Source organism: Strix uralensis, chromosome 8 (assembly GCF_047716275.1).
Source record: "Strix uralensis isolate ZFMK-TIS-50842 chromosome 8, bStrUra1, whole genome shotgun sequence".
NCBI classification, from domain to species: Eukaryota; Metazoa; Chordata; class Aves; order Strigiformes; family Strigidae; genus Strix; species Strix uralensis.
Window position 1 is genome coordinate 24,763,495 of NC_133979.1, and position 23,205 is coordinate 24,786,699.

General features: G+C 38.0%; 1 protein-coding gene across 2 annotated transcripts in view; it reads right to left on the bottom strand.

Moving 5' to 3' along the window:
• NR5A2 (nuclear receptor subfamily 5 group A member 2) overlaps positions 1-23,205 on the bottom strand; it is a 97,212-nt gene that overhangs the window by 24,605 nt on the left and 49,402 nt on the right. For both annotated transcript variants that reach the window (XM_074876726.1, XM_074876727.1), the window contains 2 exons: positions 19,046-19,165; positions 5,680-5,827 (listed from right to left, as the gene is read on the bottom strand). In XM_074876726.1, the coding sequence (XP_074732827.1) occupies positions 5,680-5,827; positions 19,046-19,165 (268 nt within the window). The remainder of the gene's footprint in view (positions 1-5,679; positions 5,828-19,045; positions 19,166-23,205) is intronic.

A 23,205-nucleotide genomic window follows, 5' to 3' on the forward strand; every position in this document is an offset into this window, starting at 1 on the left:
AAGTTTTGGTAAAGAGAAAACAATGGTTGATTTCAGGTTAAGTGACCAGTCTATAAAGCTACTGGATGGTAAAATGAAGAGATCTATTGTGTCAGAAGATGATAGGAAGTATCCCATGTAAGGCACTCATTTGGTTCTTCAAGCATCATTTAAATTTAGTCATTTAGCAAATTTAATTGCTGAAAAATTGATTTGAACTGATAGGAAGCAAATCAAAGAAACAGTGAGACAAATTTTGGCTCCAGTAAAAAGCGTGAAATTCTCTTTGGCTTTAGTGAGGCCAAGATTTCACCCCAGTGGAGCACGCCAATCTATTTCAACCCCAGAATTAGAGAATTCGGCAGCCCGTATGGGATGAGGTTTTTTGTTGTTTTTTTTTTTTTTTTTAATTTCTAATTCTGGTTTATGACAAAGAAAGAAAGAAAGGAGTTTCCAAACTAATGTCAAATTTCGTAAAGAAAGTTCAAAGAGGCTGATAAACTGACACATTTGCTTTTTCTATCTGTACTGTATCTTGATTCAAACCAGCAATTATTAAAGACAAATAAACCATCTACATGTATTTTTAGGACTACTTTTTGATAATGTGTCCTGTGAGCTATACTGGTTATATGCTATAGAAAAATTAGATGTATTATTACTCTGGGATTAGGGTAAAGAAATTGTATTATCCTCAATTTGGCTAGCTTTGGGAAAGCCAGAAACGTTTATTCTCGTTTAGTGGTAAATTTGATAAACAGTTATATACCTATGTGACCAGCATCTTTCTCAGATGTTCTCTTTCCATGTTTTGGACATGAGTTCATAAAGTTGTGTTAAAAGTAGGTTTAACACTCAAGTCTGTCAAAGATTTCTTTATTCTTTCCCAGTTTTGCAACATGTGCCTGGCCACTAACTTTCTACCAACTGTGTGATTACAGTTGCTGAATTGTGATGGCTCTGTCTTGGTTATTTTTGCCTGAAAGAAACCTGTCAGATGCAACTAAATAGTCAAGAAAACCCAGGTTTGCATATCTCTTGAGCTACAGATTTTTTTATCCACATATCTTCAGATTGTGGGGAAAAAAAATGGCTGATATACCTGAGTTAAATTGTGGTTTGGCATGTTGATTACCTTCACTCCCTTAGTTGGAATTAAGGGGAGAATACCTCTATCAGTGAGAACACAGGAATGATGCCCCAGAATACAGGCATGTTTTGGGGTTTGCAAATATGATGTAAACCTCAATCAAAGAAAGGTTGGCAAGGATAATTGCTATCAGAACTGGTGTCCTGATTTACTTCAAAGCAAGCTAATAGCTCAAGGTAATTGAAATGGAGATTGATAACAGCAATTGCTATTTCTAGGCCACCTAAACAGAAGACTTCTTTCAAATAAATCATCCTGGTAGATGGATTGCTCCTTTGCAACAAAATGTTTTGGCTTCATCTTCAGTCCAGCTCATCTTCAAATAAAACATTCAATCAGCATCTAGTGTATCATTTGCAGCAAAGACAGATGGTACAGAATTCAGACATGTACATCAGAGATCAAGTAGGGGAAGAAGTGACTAGAAGATGGCTTAGCAGTTATACCAAGCTACACAACCAAAACTGTGAAGGGCAATTTTGATCACAAGGCCTGTTTCTATTTACTTTACTGTGATCTCAGGTGTCAGTTACTCTGGTTGATTAGTATACTGCTCTGGTGTGCAGTGAGAGAGGAAAGCAACACACATTTATGTGCAGTGAGGAGGTACACAGTGAGGGAATTGCCACAGAGGACTGACTCATGGAAAGATTGTGATTCTTTGAGGGAACCCTGATGGACTAGTGTAATAGATCTCTAGATTGTGTAAATGGGTCAGAGTAATGTGATGGAATTTAAATTTAGTCCAAACTTCCTATGTTTTGACAGAGTAATTGACTTGACCACTGATGGTGCAGTGAAGCTGCGAAGGAAGGGATCTCTGCTGGTGGTTTAATGTCCTTATGAGTCAAGGCTCTTGTTAATTTAAAATATAGCCAAGTCTGAACTGTGCACAAAATGGTAATCTCCAGTGTGATTGTGATGATTGTGCTGGTTGTAAGGACTGATTTGTTCTTTGACTTTTTAACCTGTGGGAGCACAAAAGCTGAAGGACTGATTCAGCTGAACTGGTTATCTGCTGAAACCAATAGTTCAGGTGTGATGGACTCGCTCCTTTCCAGATTGGCAGTGACTGGACTGAAGGATGGTGTGAGGAACCACTGAGGGTAGACAGACAGTCACTGAAGTATGAAGATCCATGGGCATGAAAGAAGACTTATGTACAGAGAGGTAAGCACTACCTAGCTGTAAAGACATATGCTTTTTATAACTGATGGAGGGAATTTAAAAGTTATGTAACTACATATATTAATACTATATAGAACTAAACAAAAGAGATGTCACACTCAAGAAACTAGTTACCAAACTATTCTGGCTTACGGAATAATTGCTGAGTCAACTGTACCATTATATACTTGGCAGTGTTGGTCAGATGCGCCCAGACAGACTAGATGGCCCCCTGGAGAGAGGAGCTGAGCTCCTGTGCCTGGGTCTATCACTCACTGGAGTGGGTATATGCAGGAAGAGTTGTGCACTGCTAGCCGCAAAGGCTACAATAAACATGCATCTGTCTAAGCTTCAGCAGCATCCTCTTTAATGCTACCATCAATCAAAAGCATTTTTCTTTATAAACCCTTTGGAACCTTTGATGAGTAGATAACGAACATTTGCCTCTCATTTAAAATCTAGCAAGCAAAACTGATATGATTTAATTGTGTTTTGAAAAATTATTGTAAGTGCTTTGGGTTTTGAACATTATTTTACTGTTAGTTTACTAAGATAATCACTTCTGAAATGTTAGGTAAAAAGGCAGAGACAAAGTTCTTTGCCCTGAAGGAGATTGCCACCTTGTGAAGAGACAGACAATACAGTGCAGCCATGAATAACAAACAGCTTTACAAGGCAGTCTTGTATCTGTACGGTTATAAAAACCAAACAACTTCTTCTCAATAAATTAATTCTGTGGATTATTGACTTAGTGTTGCCTTTGAGAGGCTTTATAGTAGACATTTATTTTTTAACCAAGCACTGTACTAAGAACAATAGCATAAGGTTTTATTGGTTTGGTTAACACTGTGGCGTGAACATCCTTAGAAATGTAAAAAGGCTGGTATGTCTTGAAGAACTTTTTATTCCATTAAACATTACAGGGCTAGATTTTCAAGAGCCATCTGAGGTTTTTGAAACATTTTTTTGATTAAGTGATATATTTTTGGCATTAAGACCAGTTTTCTGTTGAGATGCCTACGAAATGTACGTATGTGTCAAATGCACCTAGATACTTAGGTACAATAATTGCTTCCAGTTATTTATATAGAATTTGATGCTTAGCTAGTTTTGACAGCCCTGCTGAATGCCTACCAGGGTTGTTGGGCACTTCAGTGTCTCAAAAACTCACTTTTAGGATGTGAGGTGTCTTATTAACTTCAGCCAGATGATTCATTTGCACTTTTGGGCACAAACTTAAGTACTTAGCTGGAAAGGGTATCTATGTTTTTAATTTTGGTTTTGTCATCATTCTCATTAAATATTTGCCTCAGTCCTGTGGGTCAGGTGGTAACATCTTTATATTTTATTCTTTGTAGAATAACATCTAGCTTTGACTATTAGCAAATGGAATTATACAGTATGCTAAATAATGAACTAATTGGTTTCAAAGGTGTTGAACCTTTCTTAGCTACATCACTTTTATATGCAAGTGATGTGATTACAAGGCTCCTATTAGTAGCAGAATTAGCTCTTTTTATAGTAGCATAAATGAGAGAAAAACTGGATAACCTGGCTCAGTACAAGCTTGCAAGGTATTCCTGCCCCAACTGCTTCAGAAGTGGAGCACACTACCTGGCAGAAGAGCTAAAGGTGTAAGAACAATTCCTAAATCAATGCAAAGTGCTAGAAGAGCTGATGAAAGCGATCAAACAAAAAGGTCACCTAAATATGAGAATTTTCCAAATGCACTTCACTTATTCAGCTAATTTAAAATATCAATGAACTGAGATGAATTCTCTAAATATTTTATCAGAGGAAAGCTACAGGCTCTTTAGATATTTCTGTGCCACTGTCTAATGACTGAAAAACCTACTTATTAGGAATTAGGAATTCTGAATTCTTGTTATTCATCAGATTAATTCATAAAACATAATTTCTGCAATAGATAACTTGCTTTTCCTTCTCTGAATCTAAGTCGTGGAAAGCAACGAAGCCCTGAATACAAAGTGTTAATAGTTACCAGGGAAATCCATCATCTCTTCCTAGGATTCAGAATGTATGTACTTCATAACAGTCAATCCTGGTAGCATTGTTCTAATTTTTAAAATAATTCTTTGTTTTTTTCTGCATGTTTCATGTCCTGTACCTCTGAATTATTGATCTTTTATGCTCCCTGTATTTAAAGAGCTTCATCTAAAATTTTCCAAAGCAGGTTCAAATTCTATAAACACCACATGGAAGGACATATTTAAGACAGCAATTGATGCTTTACAGTGTAACCAAAACTGTTCCTTTTAGTCTGATTGCAACTGTATTATAATAATTTATTTGTAGAATTTTATTCCTTTACAGAAGAGCTTTTTTAAAAACTGAAAATTAAAGAAAAACATTACTAAATGTCACCACTGCTGATATTTTTTTCATTGTTGTGCTTGGCTTGACTGTTCACTCTCTTTGTAGACAAAATACCTTTTGAGTATAAAAGGAGTTTTGGCTATGGAGGTATGACTGGGTCTGACCTTATTTATGTTTTTAAGCTTCTCCGTTCAACTGTCTGCCAGTAAATAAAAATTTACCTGGCCAAAGTTTATTTAGACCAGCTTTATTAAGTCAACAAAGTGCAAACCTGAAACAGAGGGCAGGCAGAAAAATCTGTTCCTATGAAGTCAATAGGAATCCATCTCCCTAAACCCTTTTTTATTCCTGGCACTGGTGATTTTTCTTGACTGATTCATTGGAGGGCACCAGTTTAACTAATTTGTCTTGCATAGGTATCTTTCCCATTCTATGTGCTCTCCACTAGTAGAAAACAATCATCCCTTTAAAGGTTATGTCCTAGCCAGATCTGTCATAAAGCTATTATCATTAATTTGCACTTTAAGAGTTTCTTTCACTTTTTAAAAACTATGAGATACATTCCTGATTTATGGGTTACGATATGACAGCCATCATAAGCAAAGAAGATTGTTTATACTTACCACAGATGTCTTTGAAAAAGAGGGATATTTCAACCATATCCCCACTCCATCTGCTTTACATAACTATATTCAATATCATAGAAAAACATGGTAATCTGTATTTTCCACTGTTCTATAGAATTTCTAATAGAATTTTATCCTTGTTCTGGAATATTCCAAAATAACATACAGAAATACAGAAACCTTGTAATACTCTATTAAATTCTGTAGGTTTTAGGAGTCATTTCCATAGAAACCCACTTGTAATTCTTATACATCATTTTCCTGCAAGTGTTAATTAAAAAATAACCCTCAGATTATTGTGAATCTCATTAAATATATTTTTAAATCATGTTTTTCATGAAAAATTAAGAAAAGCAAAATATTTTCAATGTTTTTAGAAAAAAATAACACTGTTAAGTATGAAGAGTAGAGTGTACCTACCTAAACTAAACAGCACCAGGAATTTGAGACATACAAATTCTCGTAGATCAAACTGCAGGGAACGAAGCTTTGCTACTAGTTCTTGTGCATGGCTCATAAGATTGTTGAGGGTGGCTCCAGCTTGGGATGCTATTACGGAATAATCCACCTGTAAAAGAGAATTGTATTTCTGTCTGGTTGTCATGCCTGTAGAACCACTTTAGGATGTTTCAAGCAATTGCTTGAATTGTACAACCGGGATACTCCTGGATAAAAGAATTGTTCTCAATTTAATGATGTTATCAAGTCAAGATGATTTTATATATAAACTGATTTTAGCACAATGGTGTCTACTGAAAATATTATTAAACCATATATCTTAATGGTATGTCACATCACTGTGAATTGAATGCTGGTTTGTCTGCTTGTCTTTTTTTTTTTTTTTTTTTTTAGAAGCATTGTGTATGAGAACTGCTTATGACACTGGTAGCTGTCCCCATATCAGTTTGTTTTATTCATTTGATGTCTTTTGTTCTCACTGTAATTGTACGATCTTGCAAAGACTGATGAAGTGAGCTTCATGCTTACACTGGGTGTATTAGTCCAGAGGGACGTAACAGTATTTATGGGAAATGGTCCAGTGTCCATAACTTGGCCAGAAACATCTATTCAAGTCCAGAAATGTCGGTGTATTCCCACAGGAAACAGAGGTATTGTGTGGGTGGTTTCTGTTCTCCTTAACGACACAAAATCCTGGTATTTGTTGGAGTTGGTTCCAACAGACTTGCTCTGGCGAGTCCTCCCCTGCTAGCAAAGGAAGAGCAGGCAGGTGCGTGACACTGGCCAGCTGCACTTGCGTTGACCCTAGCAGCAACCGCAGTGCACGAAACTACTTTCTCTGGGGCACAGAAAAAAGCAGGACTGCTCTGGGGGTCTGCTGCCCTTGTCATGCTGCCCATTTGTTCTCAGAGGAGGCTGCCCTGTCTATGAGCTTTCTGAAGTGACACTTGTGTATAGAGATCCAACATAAAGCTGGAATTAATACACCATATTAAAAAAGGTGATATTCACAAGCAAAGTATACTTAGAGCCTTTCATAGCCGACACATCCCTGGGCAATCCTTGAATCTGTGGCAACCTCCCCACTGCTCGCACACTGAAAATTTTTTCTGGTGAATACCAGTCCCATTAAGGGGATGTTTCCCTGCAGTTGGCCATACTCGCCTCTGCCACTCTGAAGACGTGCACTATTAACTTTTGCATGCTTTGTCATGCGATGCTGAGCAGTGGAAAAGTGCCCGGGTACCACAGCCTACGGGAACACCATGTTGCGAAGGTGAAGCACTGGGGCTCAGGCTGGGGCTGGGACTGGGACTGGAGTGAGCTGGCTCTGAGACCGGGCTGGAGACTGTGAGACTGGGCAGCTCCAGCACAGTGACAGCAGCGTGGAGCAAGGTGCAACTGCTTCAGCTGAAACATCTTCAGCTCAGCTCAGGTTTCATCAGAATGTGTTACATTTTCCCTACAAATGCCACTGTCCTGTGAAGATGGCCAGGTGTGTTGCTTGCTCCTGTGTTGAGCTGCTCCCAGCCAACTGGCTGAGACCTAAAAGGGCTATTGACGCATTTAAAAAAAATGATTTTCTTGCCTGGCTGCTCTAATATTACCAACACCTTCCTCTTTTAGGAGCCTCCATGACAACAGGGAAATTGCTAACCATATTTCATGTAAGCACACGTAAGTGAAGTCTGGCTCTAAACTAAGACTAAACACAATGGTAAGCGCACACTTTGGGTTAATGATTTGTTTAAAGGTATCAGTGTCCTAATCCCATCTTTAAGGTCTCCTATAATAAAGTATTTAATAAAGAACAACCAGGTATCACCAGACAAAACAGACCAATACTGCAAAATTTTGTTTTTCCAGGCACTAATCCCTTAAATCTATTTTTAAAAAAACTGTTGAGGAACATGTATTATGATTTTTTTTTTTTTTAAATTTCAAAACTATTGAATTGATTCTGTTCAAGTATAAACAACAGTAAAGCAAGGAAAAAATAAAAGGCTTCAAATCTGATAAAATTTCAGGCAGGAAAGATAGAGAGATGACTGAAATGAATTAAAAATAACTTCTCCTAGTGATGACCTTAATATAATCAATAGGTTACTGATTTTTAATAAGAAATTTTATTATATGTACTCTTAGTGCTCCCAAGACGTTGACTGAAGGCAACTGTACAAGAAAAATGAAGTTACACTTTTTGTATGGATGTTAAGAATAACACTGCTCCAACTCTGCAAAGCATTTAAAGTTGTGCTTATGTTTCAATTAAGTCAGTAGATTATGCTTAAGTATCCTGTGAGGTAGGTTTTATTGCTCTCTCTTACACCTGGGAAAACTGAAGTAGTGACATTAAATCGCTTACTCGGGGCCAAAGAAATCTGTGACAAAACTAGAATCTGGTCTTTGGAAACCCCAGCCAAACCATGTTTCATAAATTACTTTCTAGCTCATCTGTTATTTCTCTCTCTTTCTATATGTACATTTATACATATTTATTTATATGTAAGTATATATACTTATATAAATAATAGGAAAAACTAAAGTAACATACCTCAAATACTTTTTACTCAAAGAGCAGTTTAATATAGTGACGTGATTCAACTCCTTCATATTGAGAAACCGGTCACATATAAATATCAACTTTCACAACTTAATTTCCCTTTTGTAATTGTTAAGGGGGGAAAAAAGCTCAAAGTCCCTCACTGAGGTTCCAGTTTGTGGGGGAAATATGCTATTCACATCATAATAAGGAGTTAAGATGTCTGGATGTCAAGAATATCAGTGGCCTTAGTGCAGCGATTATGCCATAATGGAAAAACCCAGTAGATGCCTGGATCTCCCACCATCCCTCTACTGGAGAGCTCTCAGGCAACCTGCTACTCTTTCAGGTGCATTTTATATTTGCAGCACCAGCAAATTTGTCTGGGAGGCAAGTCCTCATCTGCCACTCACCAAGAGCAGGCTGTATTAAATTTTTATATTTATTGACATTTCATTACCATAATTGACTGCAGTTGGTTCTCTAGTAGAAGGCACAGGGCTGCCTCCTAAGCAGGAGAATTGGTCCCTTGAGTAGGATTTGCAATTAAAAACAACGCAGAATGGATTTTTTTTTTTTATTGTGTAAATATGATGAGTTGAATTTTCAGCTTTAACTAGAGAATACTGGGTGTGCAGAAGGCTTTTTTCAAGAGTGAGCAAAATTATGAGTTGGTGGAAAGACGACCCCCAAAGGTGTCAATCAGTTTATACAAAATCAACTGTGCATGAAAAAGCCTCAGTTAATGTCTATTCTGAAAAAGTGGTCACATTAACGAGTATGCTGTCCTGCTTGCTTGCAGGTCCTGTATGCAGAAATTGATACTAAAAGATGTATTAATTCTCCTACCTTCCAGTCCATGATTAAAAATGTTTTTGAAAGACAAAGACTAAACCAGCCTGGATCTTGAGCAAAATGCTTAATTGCATACCGAAGTCTTAGCATTTACTGTAGTATTTATTGTACCATAAATTGCATTTGGTAAAATCAAATCCACAATGGAAATAAATTATTCTTGCTTCCCAATTAATAGTATTGCATTTTACAGTTGATTTTGATGTTGAAGATGGTCTGTTGACTGGCATTTTTGAAAACAGAAGCTTTGGTGAAGCTTCCACATAACCTAATTTGGAAGTAAAATGATGGGCATAAAGTTATGGCTGTATAGACAAATGGAAGTGTGAATTCTTCGTGTACCAGTAAACAGTGCTACCTTGCATGATGAATATAGTTATGATGAAGAAGTAATGATAGAGGCTTAATTGGATTAGCTTGGTACCAAAGCAATGCAGACAGAACAGCACTGAATAATTTACACTGCTGTCTGTTCTCGCCATTCTGGTGCTTAAACTGGCATGTTTAAGATTAGTATGGACATTGCTATACTGCAGGCTGTGCTGTAGCATACCATTTGCTAACTGAAATGCCTAAATCTAAAACTAGATACTCAAAACATCTGCTCTGCTGACACCTAACTTTGTGCTTAAAGACCTCACAGCTCCGCCTTCCACCAGCCCTCTGGGTGCCAAACTGCTTCTAGGCATGGCTGGGACTACCCAAGTCATGACAGTGGTAGATAACAGTGGTATGTCCAGCTCATGATACAGCTCTTCATAGGTTTATGGACTATGTGGCTTTCATCTACCTAAGGCAGCAAAAATACCAAAGGCAGGATTTCTTCAGTAGGCCGGTGGCTGGAGCCACTTGAGGTATAGGAAATCCAGGGTCAAATCTCCAGTCTAAATAGTGCATGAAATAAATAAGTCTATAGCCTGACAATTGAGGTATCTTTCTGAAAGTGAGAAATATCAAGTTTCTTCAGGCAAATCTGGCACGTCTTGTGGATATTTTCTGACCATGAGTATTGGGCAGAAAGAGGGGGGGACCATCAGCTTGGTTTGGAAAGGAAGGATTTTCTTGGTGCTTAACGCTAGGAGGGAACTTCTAGCTGGGAATCTGAAGTAGAAAACATGTGCATAAGTCCCTTGGGCAGGCAGCATTCATGTCACACTTTCTCTCCTCAGCATTTCTCAAGGCTACCCGTTACAGTTACCACCTAGTTTGCTGCTGGCTTTCCCTGCTCCCTGTGTTGCAGAGGTAAGGGCTGGGTGGATGAGGCTGCAGGCTCTGTGAGAGGGCAGGGCAGTACAGAGGCACTAGCAGCAGAGGAAAAGAAAAAAGATGATAGTATTAGTAAGAGGGTCATAACTTAAATGGACTGCAGAAAAACATGGCAATATTGCATATTTTTCTAAATTCTTCTCTTGATACAGTTGAGAGTGACTTAAAAGGCCAAATCTCTTTGCTGTGAGTGAAAATGAGTTAGGCCAGTGCAGAATGTTTATGAAAATACTACTTTAAAACAATATATCATGGTAAAGTACTTGTGAGTTCAGCAGCATTTAGATATTCAGCTATCAAATAACTTCTCAACTGATAACCAGAGAGGTAAGAGAGATGGAAGTGACTAATTCTTCAGTTTTTTTTCTCACATGTCTCATTTAACACAGTGAGATATTGTTCAAGGCAAGAATAAAAGACAAACCTTTTTTACAACATGAAACTATGGGCTGAATAAATGCTGAGGTTGAAGGCCAGAAATACAGGGAGTACTTGTACTTTTTTGTTTTGCAAATGATTTATCATGGTAATGAATGATTCTTGAAGTCAAATCCCTGGTTTCACTGGGTGGAGTCAGATGGTGGTCTCCTCTCTATGCCCACAAAATGGAGCCTAACATTCAATGGTGGAATCAGACTCCTTACTTCCTTCTAAAATTAACTTGTGTTTCATTTCCAGGATATGACAAGTGGGGTCATATGGCATGTGGAAATGTTGTGTGGAACTGTACCATCCCTTGAAAGCTTGAAACAGTCTCCGGAATATAGGATTAGAATGATTTTACTTGTTGATGGCTGTTACCAGTACTGACTATCACTGAATGCCATTCCTTTCAGTCAGAACAGAAATTGTGCAAGTAAGGAATAAAGCCCCTGCCGTGGCTGTACAGAATACCTGTACAGTAAACAAATGTTCTAGAAGACTAAGGTAGTTCAAGTTAGTGAAAGATTGATTTCATATTTAATTTAGTAAATTAGATCACTGTGTGTTTGGGGCACAAAGGCAAAGGAGGCAGTGGATGCCTAGGTGCAGCAAAGGGACTGTCCTGCTTGACCTGACTCTGCTCTGTGCAACCCTGGCCGGCACAGCTGGCTGCTGCTGATGGGGGGCTGCTCCCCTACTGCTCCCTCCTTGGTTGCAAACTGCACTGAAAGCCTGGGGACTGGCCCACAGGGGTCTGCCCTGGGTTTTGAAGTCCTGACCCTGCTGAAAGCCTGTGAGTTGGCTCTAGTGTATGGCTATGTGTGTGGATGAGCCTTTCTCTCAGAAGGATGCATTCAGCACAGTATATAGCAAGCAAGTTAATTTAATATCAAACCATAATTACTCTTCCACTGTTTCCTGAAATACATATTTCAGTGGCAACTATGGTGGTTATTAAACTAATTTTGAGCTTTTCATATAATTAATACTTTCATTAAAAACATTTGAAGCTGTATTTGTGTTACGTTTCTAAGCAAATGAACATGGAAAAACACTTTGAAGAGACACTTATGTACAAAAAATGAGCAGGACTCAGCATGGACAAAACCAGCAGATGTGCTTATATCAGGTTTGGATATATTAATTAAAATTGTGATGACTTATACAGTGTAAGATGCTTGTCATTTTAACATGATACACAATAATAGAAGATAATGAATTAAGTTGCCAGTGGACCTTTCCCCTAGGATGATGTTATTGTGCTTGCTAATTAGTTATAATATGCAAATAGTAACACTCCAAAGTAAGTTGTCTAACTTAGTTTCAGAACAACATCAAGACTGGAAAAATTCTATGCCCTGTAGTTGATTATGTATAGATTCATATATAGTAGATATATTTATGTTATAATATGCATAATAATAAAAGTATTGTTAAGTTTCATGCAGATAGCTATTTTAATCAGTACCATTAAATTTTCCACTCTAGTAATGGTGACTATTGGGTTCTTCAAATTATTTGTATGAAGACATTAAAGTAATGTGCAGAACATAGCTAACTTAGACTACAATAGAATCCATTTTTTAACCAAAGTGCTGCTGTTTTTTATATAGAGATGAGATGAGATGATATGGAATCACTGCTAAGTTTGAATATCCATAAACTTCACTGGAAGACAGACCATCACTGGAAATGCTTTGTGAATGTTTAGGTAACATCACAAGGACTGTGCTAACTCAAACTGTTTCTTCAGGAGCTTTTAACTATGTAAGTTCATTTCCCCTTATTACCGTCTTATCTTACACAAATTTTTACTCTACTATTTTAAATCCTTTCCCAGCAATGGAAGACTGAATGTGCTCACTTTGCATTCCATCAGCATCACTACTCCAATAGGTGGTTGGGACAGACTGATGTGGTACTTTCTTCTTTGAGCTGGGATTCTGAACAACTTGTCTCTCATGTTGGGCAAGCTTAAAATCAAATATGGAACTTTACATGAATTTATATAGTGAAATTAGTTCACTAGTATGGGACTTGTATGGAGGACTAGCAGCCTTTAAGAAATGCTGTCAGACTCCAGGCAAATAGCTTTTGTTTTCTTTATGGGAGTAATGTGTACAGAATACAAAAGAAATGCATTTCCTATGAACACAACAGAGTTAGCATGTGGAAAATGGAACAGTTCTGGCGTGCAAGGATTCATGTTAGGTGCCCTCTCCATGACTTTTTACTGGAACTGGAATTTTAGACTGTAAACCATAGTGCTACAATGGTTTCATGGCAAAATAGCAAAGCAAATGTAAATTGGGATCAGTTTGTTCAGAGGTATGTCCATAGCTACTTGAAAAGCTCAAAATGTTTCATGAATATTTGGACAAACCCGAATTAGGCACTTCATCATTATAATGGAATTTTGATGCGTTTTACCTAGTTTAGCTGAGAACATCTAGTTCAGATCCAAAAAGCAGCTAGCATAATATCTTCATAAGAATTGAGGTACTTTTAACAACTAGCACAAGCTTGTTTTCCTTTAGGCAGAAACCACTAGAGTGAGGAACTGTATAAGCCTGAATACAAGAGAACAAATACTACACTGAAGAGCAAAATAATGATTGCTTGACCTCATTTGTATCCACCTTGAATCAAATCCTGTGTTTGCCTATGTAAGGACTTCTAAATTTGGCCCCCCAAAAGCCAATACCTGTTTTCTGCCAGGTACAACTATGAAGCCTGACTGCAATCACAGATCTAATGGGGAACAAATAAAAATTTAAAAAAAATATATAAAAGACTAATTTCCAAGAACTTAAGAAGTAATAGCTTTCCATTAGATATCCATTATCTTTCTATACCTATGATTATTGTATGTATTTTTAGTCATTTCTTAGGATGAACAAAAAAGTATGTTTCCTTATCTACTTTTTTTTGCCAGCTCCTTTCTCTTGTCTTTTGGAGACACTCCTTCCTTTACCACTCTTGTAACATTTTGTACAATAGTGATACTTCTGCCAGGGTGATCTTTCTTTGTGATACAGTTGTCTGTAGCCCACAGTTTGAAAGTTCAGCTGCCTCTTGAGAACGTTTTCAGTGGCAAGGTGATCTTCCCTTGAACTTGCAAGTCTCTTCCCTAAACAAAGAGATTCTCCAAAGACCTCGGCAAATACAGCTACATTGGGATAGCAGAAGCCTTCTTTGCAAGTGTGTAAGTCTAACAGAGATTACATTGCCACAGAAAATTCCCCAGGCCACATACCTTTCAGTAAGGTAGCCCTGAAAGATCTATAAAGTATCCCATCTAGGGAGAGGTTCAAGCCACAAAATTCTGATCTAAATTGAGGTTAAATTTTTATTTGCTTCAAAACACAACCCTGTCAAGATCTTGGTTATCTCTCACGCTCTTTGGTGCTATACTTGAGGATACAAATCCAGATGGAAAGATGTATGTGTGATGACTTTAAAACAATCTTAAAAAAATCTGAGATTTAGGCACAGTTTTGGATGGCCTTTTTCATCTGAAAGGCTTTGACCAAACTCAGCAGAGGGAAGATTTGGCAACAATGAGTAGAGTGTAAGTATGAACAAAATGAGCAGCTTGTGTCTGAACAGCCGAGGCTACAATTCATGTGTTGTGTGTTGACTGCAGCATGAAAATGCATGAACAATGATAATCTGTACAGAGCTTTAATATCTATCCCGTGTGTGCTGGGTTTTGGAAGCTGGCAGTGTATGGCTGGTATAGAAGATAGAAAAGGAAAGTGCTCAAGTTGGAGGAATTAAAGTTCTATAATTAGAAATGGTCTGTTAAAATTACATGACACATGGCAAGCCTGCAAAACTTGGCGTGTGGAGAGCATATTGGCAATGATTTACAATTAACCACCACATTGCAAATCACTCCTTAGCTGTTTTCTATTATGAAATTTGGAGAGTTGTAAAATGCATTTGTGCTACTTTATTTCCTTTTGAAATGGTAATTGCTACTGCTGAGGGGCAGTACTTAGTGCAGAAAATGAAGTGTGCAGCATAGGGAGGAACTTGTTTCTGAGGAACTGCTGAGGAATTGTAATGATCTGAAAAAAGTGCTTTCTTGAAACATATACACACAAAAGAGCTTCATTTATGAAACTCCAACCAAATAAATAACAAAATAAAATAGAAGTCTTTTTTTGTGCAAGGACCAATGCTTACTACTTTGTTGCTGACTGCACTTTTTCCCCATTGAAGTGGGAACAGTGGATTGACACTAGGTAAAACTCATAAGCCAATGGCTTGAGGGAAATGCAGATGTATGGAAATGTGATAGGAATGCCCTAAGGTAACGGGTTTTGAGCCAATGTGTTTGAAAATTATGGAGTGTGCTTCTAACTACTAGCCCATTTTAGATACCAAGTATAGAACTGACAATGGTATGGCCCTGGGGAGCTGGATGAAGTTTGACTTTTGTGTCTGAGGAACAGAGGCTGTGCAGCATAAGTGGAGAAAACAGGTATGTTCTAATTAAGTGGTGATAAGTTCCCCCCTTACAGGTTCCCCCTTGATTGTGATTGTAAAAAGGTCTGTGTTTATGAGTAGCTTTTATGGAGGGATATGTTAAGGAAAGCATGGAGTGAGGCTTCTCAAGCCTTAAATTTTCTAACCTGTGACAATAATCATGATCTCTCAGGTAATAAAGTAGGCTATCTAGCTCAGGTCCTCAGTTTAAAGTTAATATGTTTGAAAGCCAGATGATTGACTGTAATTTTGCTCATAGTACTTTGCTGGTAGTAGTAAATAAAAACATCTACAGCACTTTTCATCAGAAGTGTCATAGTGCTTTCTGAACCTTAATCGATTAATTTTTATGAGATGGTGACATGGTTACTTCCCTTTCTCTACTGGAGGAACTGAAAGGATCAGGGCAGCAACCAGAAAGTATGCAGCATTTAGTGCAATAGCAAAGGCTCTTAATGCCTGGGTCTAGAAGTATGGCTTTTCAGGATTATTTTACAGTTAATACAGAGACAGACTCAAGTCATAATTGTCCTTTCATAAATACATTTGATCTGGCATTGTGTCTTAGAATGACAATAGACCGAGTTGATGCTGCCAAGATGGTCCATCTTGACACTTAGGAAAATAAGCAGTTGTATTGGATCATCTGGGCTAAACAAGTAACTCAAACTGAGCTACAGTGCAAAAAGGCAGTATGCAGCAGCTGAAGCCAGGAATGTCTCAGAACAAGTAAGTTAGAAGCACTGTCCAGGCATGTAGGGATGATGTTAAAAAGCCAGTGTTCAGCTAGAGTTGAGACTTGCAAGGTATGTCAAATTGCTAGTTAGGGGATGAACAAGGAAAATGTGGGACTGCTGCTGGATTCAGCTTGTGATTTAGTGGCAGCAAACAGAGACCAGGCTGAGGTACTCAGGACTGCCTTTGCCTCTGTCTTTACTAACAAGGTTTCCCAGGCTCTGTGCTTTGCAGCAGGGCTCAGGGAGGAGGAGAGTGACCAGCATTGGGTCTAAGCTGAAAAAAAAGAGATTTAGACCAGAACTAAGGAAAAACTTTCTCCCCATGAAGATGGTCGGGCAGTGGCGCTGGCTGTGCAGGGAGGTTGTGCAGTTTCCATCTTTGGGCGTTCTCAAAGCCTAACTGGACAAAGCCCTGAGAAACCTGGTTTGAGCAGAGTGTTGGACTAGAGACTCCTTAAAATCCCTTCCAGCCTGGATTATTCTGTGATTTTCAGATTTGTGGCTCTGACAATATTTTAAGCCCTCTGCTTGGCTCACCCAATTTTGTCCATCTAAATAAGAAGCGGTTCTTCAATGAATGAGTTTCAGCCATGGAAATAATTTAAATAGATGATGTTTTAAAGTAAATGCTTTTGAATGACAAATTACATACAACTTGCATACCGGCATAGTAATGGCGTTTCTGCAATACCTCAACTACCAGTGGTCTTTCCGTGAGCACATGTGCCACGCACAACCCAGCGAGAGCAGGCGCAGTCAGTGCAGCTGTGCCCACTCCTCCCAGCAATCTGGCTTTTAATCTAGGATGACAGTGACCAGAGTTGAATGAAATCAGGACAATAAAGCACCATTACATGTAGATTTCAGACTCATTCTGGTTTCAAAAACAGCACCGGAGACTGCATATTTACTTCAGGTCTGGTGTCTCCCTATTTCTCAAGGAGAATCTGTGGTGCCTACATGGGAGTATGTTCTCCAGCTGTTAGCAAGGGTGGAATGGGAGGGAGTTCATCCATAAGGAAAGGGGCTGACTGTAGTGTTCTTGTCTGCTGTTCTCCCAATACAGCTCCTTGCTCTTCAAGCAGCCTAAGTGTGAAGAGGAAAGTACAGAAGATGATGGGAGACTCTGGGGGTGCCTGCACTGACTTCAAAATTACAAACTTTGGCATAGGAAAGTGAAATTGGGTTGAAAGGAGGATGTATTAAACCTATTTGACAAACCTGGGGCAAAACCGGATGCAATCAGTCCAATTTAGCCAGGTTTTAATTTAGTTGGAGACTATAATTCTGCCTGGAAATATACAGCTTCCAAAACCAGCTGATGATTTGCAAGCACTGCATTTCATAAGCATCCTGCTACCTGTTGTCCAACAGTCATGAAATGCTCTGCTTTGCCTTGAGATCATGTACAGATGGGGTTTTTTGCAAGAAAAGATAAAACTGGCTAATGAGGTAAGAATTGTTGCTGTAGAAAAATGGGGACAATAGCTAGAATTTAAGGGTATTTAGATGTCTCTATTTCAGTGGGGCTTAGGCACTCAGTACCTTTAAAAACTAGCTAATCACATAACAAATGAGACACTAATTTAGCAGTTCTCTCAGGAACAGAAAACTGTCAATATACTTATAGCTTTATAAACAAAGGAATAAGCAAGCACCCCATGTGGTAAATAAAATAATTGCTGGTACAATTGTTCATGTTTTGCGGATGATGAAATGGAAACGGGATCAGTCATTTTATCAATAGCACCAATACAAATCAAGAGTAATGCAACTACTTTTTGCTTATATAATTAGGGAGTACAACTCTATCTCAGATAGGTTAGTGACTTTTCATGAAGGTGCAGGAGTCAGTTCCATAGCTAGAATTTGAATTTTCCTGCTTCTTTCTTGGACAAGTCGATCATTTCTCCCTTCTACTGTACACCTTTTAATCATAAATGCAAACAGTTTTTTCTCCTTCTCATTCTTATGAACACTTGTTCTTAGTGTTAAGAAATGGCTACAGGTTTTAAATTGTAACTAAAGCTGTAAGCAGATTCCACAACATACAGACATAAATGATGTATCTTAGAAAAAGGAGCTCTTTCCCGTGTGTGTATAAATTGAGGCAGTCCATTTTGCAGCTACTTAAATACCAATGGACTATCATTTGTTTTCACTCTGAATCAGGAATATAATGTACAGGCACACTTTGCTTCTCTTTGATACTGTAATTTTTTTCTGTTAAAATCTGAACACGAATCTTAGGTATAAGGTTCTTATTTTACTATCAAGTTTTTTGTGCTTTGGAAAGTATGAGGGAGACAAAACTTTCTATTTCCTTTGCGTTTTCACACAGTTTTCCTAATACTTGCCACATTATCGCTCTTGCATTTTGGGACATTTATGCATCTGACAGCTGAAGAAAATTAACCCTTGGAAAGCTGAGCAGAAACTGCAGGGCGTATACCCTGAGACAGCTCCTGAGACAATACCTGCATTTATAGCCTATGGACTGAATAATATTCCTGGGATTAGATGTCTCAGCTGCCCACTTTCTCACACATGTGCATTCTTCTCTAAAAGCAAGATATTTCTGAGGTGGTAGCTGCAGGTTCTCTAGGTTTCTGACCCAGCTAGTAATTCTTTTGAGTAAATCACAGTTCTGAAGGGAAAATAAGCTATAATTGCTTAGACCTAAAGCATCAAGTTTGGGAGTGTTGTTGCTGTCAGAAACCATTTTAGCTCCAAGGAAATACAACTTCTCAAGGAATACTTCTCATCTGCTATTTTTCAATCACTGAAGTATACAAGTATATTTGAAAAGCAAAGTGCTTATGATTATATCTGCTTTTATAAGTTTAACTGTAATCAGCAGACTAGGAACAGAGTGCACAAGTCATTTTATCTACATTATTTGTGGAGAATCTCTGAGAACACAGGAGTGCTTCTGACCTAGTTAAACTCCTGCTATTTTGAAAATGATTATTAAAAAGCCATCAATACTCTTCTGAGCCCACATACTCACTTGTTGCCCGGTAACCAGAAGGATGGAGCCTTCTTTCCCATGTACCACTTGCCGGTAAATGTGATCTAGAATCAAGAGTTCACTCCAGCAGTTCTGAAGCAACTTCATTTGGTCATCAACCTGTAAAGCAAACATGAACATTAGGGGCATCACTCTGGGAGTAAGTCTTACATTACACTATGGAGTCAGTCCTTTTTCAAGCATCTGGTTAACACCATGAGAACAGAAATGCTATCAAAAATTATTCATCTGCAAAATTGCTGTTCTCAGCTGAACAAATAGGGCACTACAGAAACCTTTATCTGTAAAATGTATAGAATATTTACTGCTGATTACATTCTAGGACAGAAGAACTATGGCAGTGTTATGCAAAGTAATAATAATAGTATATTTATTAAACACTCAAGGAATTGGGGTATTATATTTACCCAAAACAAGAATAGTAGAAATAATGCTAATCTGAACTTTCCCATACTCCCCATCCTTGAACCTCAGCTTCTGGAAATAGTAAGGAATCTGCAGATTCAAGAGGATTATTGCTGCAAGAAGCCCAAGTTAGAGATAGGTCCCTTGCAAAGGAAAAAGTAAAGAGAGACATAAACACTCCCTCTAAGAATGGTTGTGGTACGATGAAAAAAAGAAGAAAACTTGTTCATAAACAGAAGTTGAGCAGCTTCAGGTGTCACTGGTAGGGCAAGGAAGGGCTGTGCACAAGGCGGTAGTGAGCAGTGAGACATATCACTGACTGCGTTTGGTAACAGAAGGAACATAGTGGGCACTCAGCACAAGCAACCTACATTAAGTTTTTGTGAAAAGTTATTTGGTATTTGCATATTATTGGACAACAAAGTATATCACTAAACTGACTCCTATTGCAACTGGATTGCATTCAGTTTCATTCACTTTAAAGACTGAAAAATAATTAAGACTTCCATGGAAAGGGGAGAAAAAAAATCACAAATTAGCGGAAGGCAGACTATGAATTTAAGTCATGGTAAGTATCAAAATCCTGTGGACCTCTTCTTACTGAACTTACTGATTTCTTCCCAAAATTAAACAAAGTCTTTGACTTCAGACATGTGTCCTGAAAGATTTAGATGCGTACATCAGCCTTGCTACAATTAAGTGTCTGGTGTGGATGTGGTAATAGAATGTATATAGTTAAAAGGATTCTAAGAACCTGCACAGATAGCAATTGCTGAACAGATTAAAAATGCTATAAATTAAGAGAAGTAAAAAAGAAATTAACAAAGATAATATTTAAAGTGGAGAAATGCTTAGAATTTCTGAGACATGGAACTATTAGAATTCTTTCTCAGGGGTTCTAATTTCAATCACTTTAGAACTAGATTTTGTAATGCACAGGAAACCACATTATAAGGAGCAATCTTGCATGAGCTGAATTAGATAATGCAATAGATGTTTTCAAATTTTATCAGCTACGACCTAATGAACTTTTGAACTTTATTCTTTCAAGCTTGTTTTCTGATTGTGTGGTAGAGAAGGAAGTAATGTTTGTTACTAATAGATTTTTGTAGTGTCACCTGTGAAAGTTACCTACTATTGTCTCTCTCTTTCCAGTCACTTGCCATATAGCTCAGACTTTAACATCTTAATATCAAAGTCTTTGTTTGCCTCCTTCATTCATCTCAATTTCCCTTCTCCCCACTCACAGTCTTCTCCCAACTGTTCTTGTCGCAGTCTCTCCCCCTTAGGTATCTGTCTGAAAATACTCCCTCTTGCTGGACTGTGCAAGTAATTGAAATCAGGAGAGAAAGGGAGCAGATTAGCACAAAGCCAGTGGGGAGAAAAGGACAGAAGAACCCTTGTGCAGCAGATTGCATTCTCCCACGCAGCCTGTGCTAGGACCCTCGATTCTTGCTTTTGCCTGCTCCCTGACTGCAGCAGGTGCTGGAAAACTGCACAATTCATTCCCTCTACTACTGCTTTACCTAGAGGATGATATAATTTTCATGGGATTTTGGTTTGGTCTGGGTTTTTGTAATAACATTTTTATGCCCCTGCCCCCTTTGTTCTTAAAAAAAAAAAGTAACAAGGAAGACTATATCAAAATATCTGTGTCAAAATAATATCTTAAGGTTGCAAAATCCGTCACTGCCGTATTAGTTAATGTATCTATTAAGATTGTCTGTCCTATTCTTATTTTATCTTCAATCTGCATTTGTGTTATAACAGATTTTAATGCATAGACAGAATAGGGCTGAATCAGTGTTGTGCAAACACTCCTAGTTCTGATATTTCAGATGTTTTGCATGCTTTGGCTTTCCAGTATTAAGAATAATCTTTTATCACAGTTGCTGTTCTGCCTACAGTCACAGTTAATACATGTATGCTTAGATAACTCCTATAAGCCACATATCCATTGGCAATAGAGATGGAGGAAAGAAGGAGGTGTGGACTCTGTAGATGGATATATTACTAAGTCAAAGTAAAGCTAGTTCTATCACAAACTCAGCCTTGCTCCATCCCTATGCTGTCTGTGCCCATGATAATTCATTTCTGTTCAGATCACAGAGCAAGGCTGATTCTGTATTAAAGATCTCTTCCTCTGCCCACAACACGTATTTGACTACAAAACCATTTCAGCCAAGTGACTTGTTAGCTCAAGAGAGGATAGTAAATTACTACGCTGATACACTCCCTACCAAAACTTGGGCCAGGTTTAAAATAAGGCATTATTTGAAGAAAATGTTTGAAAGTTACAGACTCCAGTACTCTTGCTTTTTATGTGAAACTGTTTTGTGACAATTTTCTCCTCTCTATAACAAGGTGTTACAGAAATCAAATCATGCTAACATAATAATTTCATCCAAAATTATAATTTCACACAAAGCTATTACAGCTTACATCTGAATGAAACAAACTGTGAGACAGTTTAAACATTCAGCATCCATTCCTTAACAACTAATACCTGAATAAGAGGTCAAGCATTTGATTATATTATAAATTACATATTTCCAGCTAACCCATCTGTCTCAGCCACAAGCTTTTGAAAACAAACTACACTTTACAGGTCTGGCTTTCTGAAGGTCCCAACAGCAGCTAGTCTGCAATCAAAGCTTACCTCCCAAGCTTTATCATATCATTACCGAGCCAGTGCTGTGAGAACAGTATGAGATGGCAAAATCACAAAAAAAAAAGTGTTTTGCACATAGTCTGTTCCTGCTGTTCTACAAGACTCATAAAACTAGCAACAGAGAACATCTGCTAGTGGTTCACAAAATCTGCTCCTCCATATTCACTGTAATTTAACCAGTGAAAGCCTATAAAATGGATAGCATAAAAAGCACAGTACACACCCGCAACACAGTACTGCCTTCAGAAGACTATTAGATCCAGCTGCTTTTGCCATTTTAAGAAAGCTGGCGGCAGAGCAGAATGGTTCACAGTTTGCACTAAGAAGAAATAGAGATGACCTGAAGGATGGTCATGGATTACTAAAATGTAGAGCAAGTGATCAATTCTAGCCTACTTCTGAAAGACATAGATGAAGAAAAATACATATTTATCTCTGCTAATTCTTATGAAATGAAAAATAGAAAACAACATAGATCACATTGAACAAATATTGTAACACATCACTTCGTATGTTAGAATGAGCTGGTAAACTTTATGATGTGTGTAGCTTCAACCAGAACACAAACACATTTGTGTTTCCGTGGCACGTCAATAAATGAGTTGCAGAAGCATATTATCCGGCAAAATGAAAAAAATCAGCCTTTCATTAAAACAAATATGTGCCTTAAACTCATACTGAAGACAAAGAGGTTTAAGTTTTGGTGGCTGAAGTGAAGAGTGAGTTCTGAAGAGGAAGGTCCTCTGCAGAAAAAGGACCTTGTGGACTTCAGTCTTCTGACTCCAAAGCCAAAGCATGCTAGCCTGCATTAACAGGGTAAGCAGGAGAAAAGATAAGATTCTGTCACCAAGACAGCTTAGCTCCAGTCTGGGATTTCCCTATTATCAACATAATTTTCAATCATGGTATACATTGAATTAGAAACAAGCTCAGGAACTTGTACTACTGGCTAAACTTTGAGGTTTTTCAGTTTGTGGAGATCTTTCAGAGTATTATCAATGTTTTAACAACAATAAGAAAAAAGTGCCCTTTGTCCCAACTACCCAAAATGCTTATAAATAAA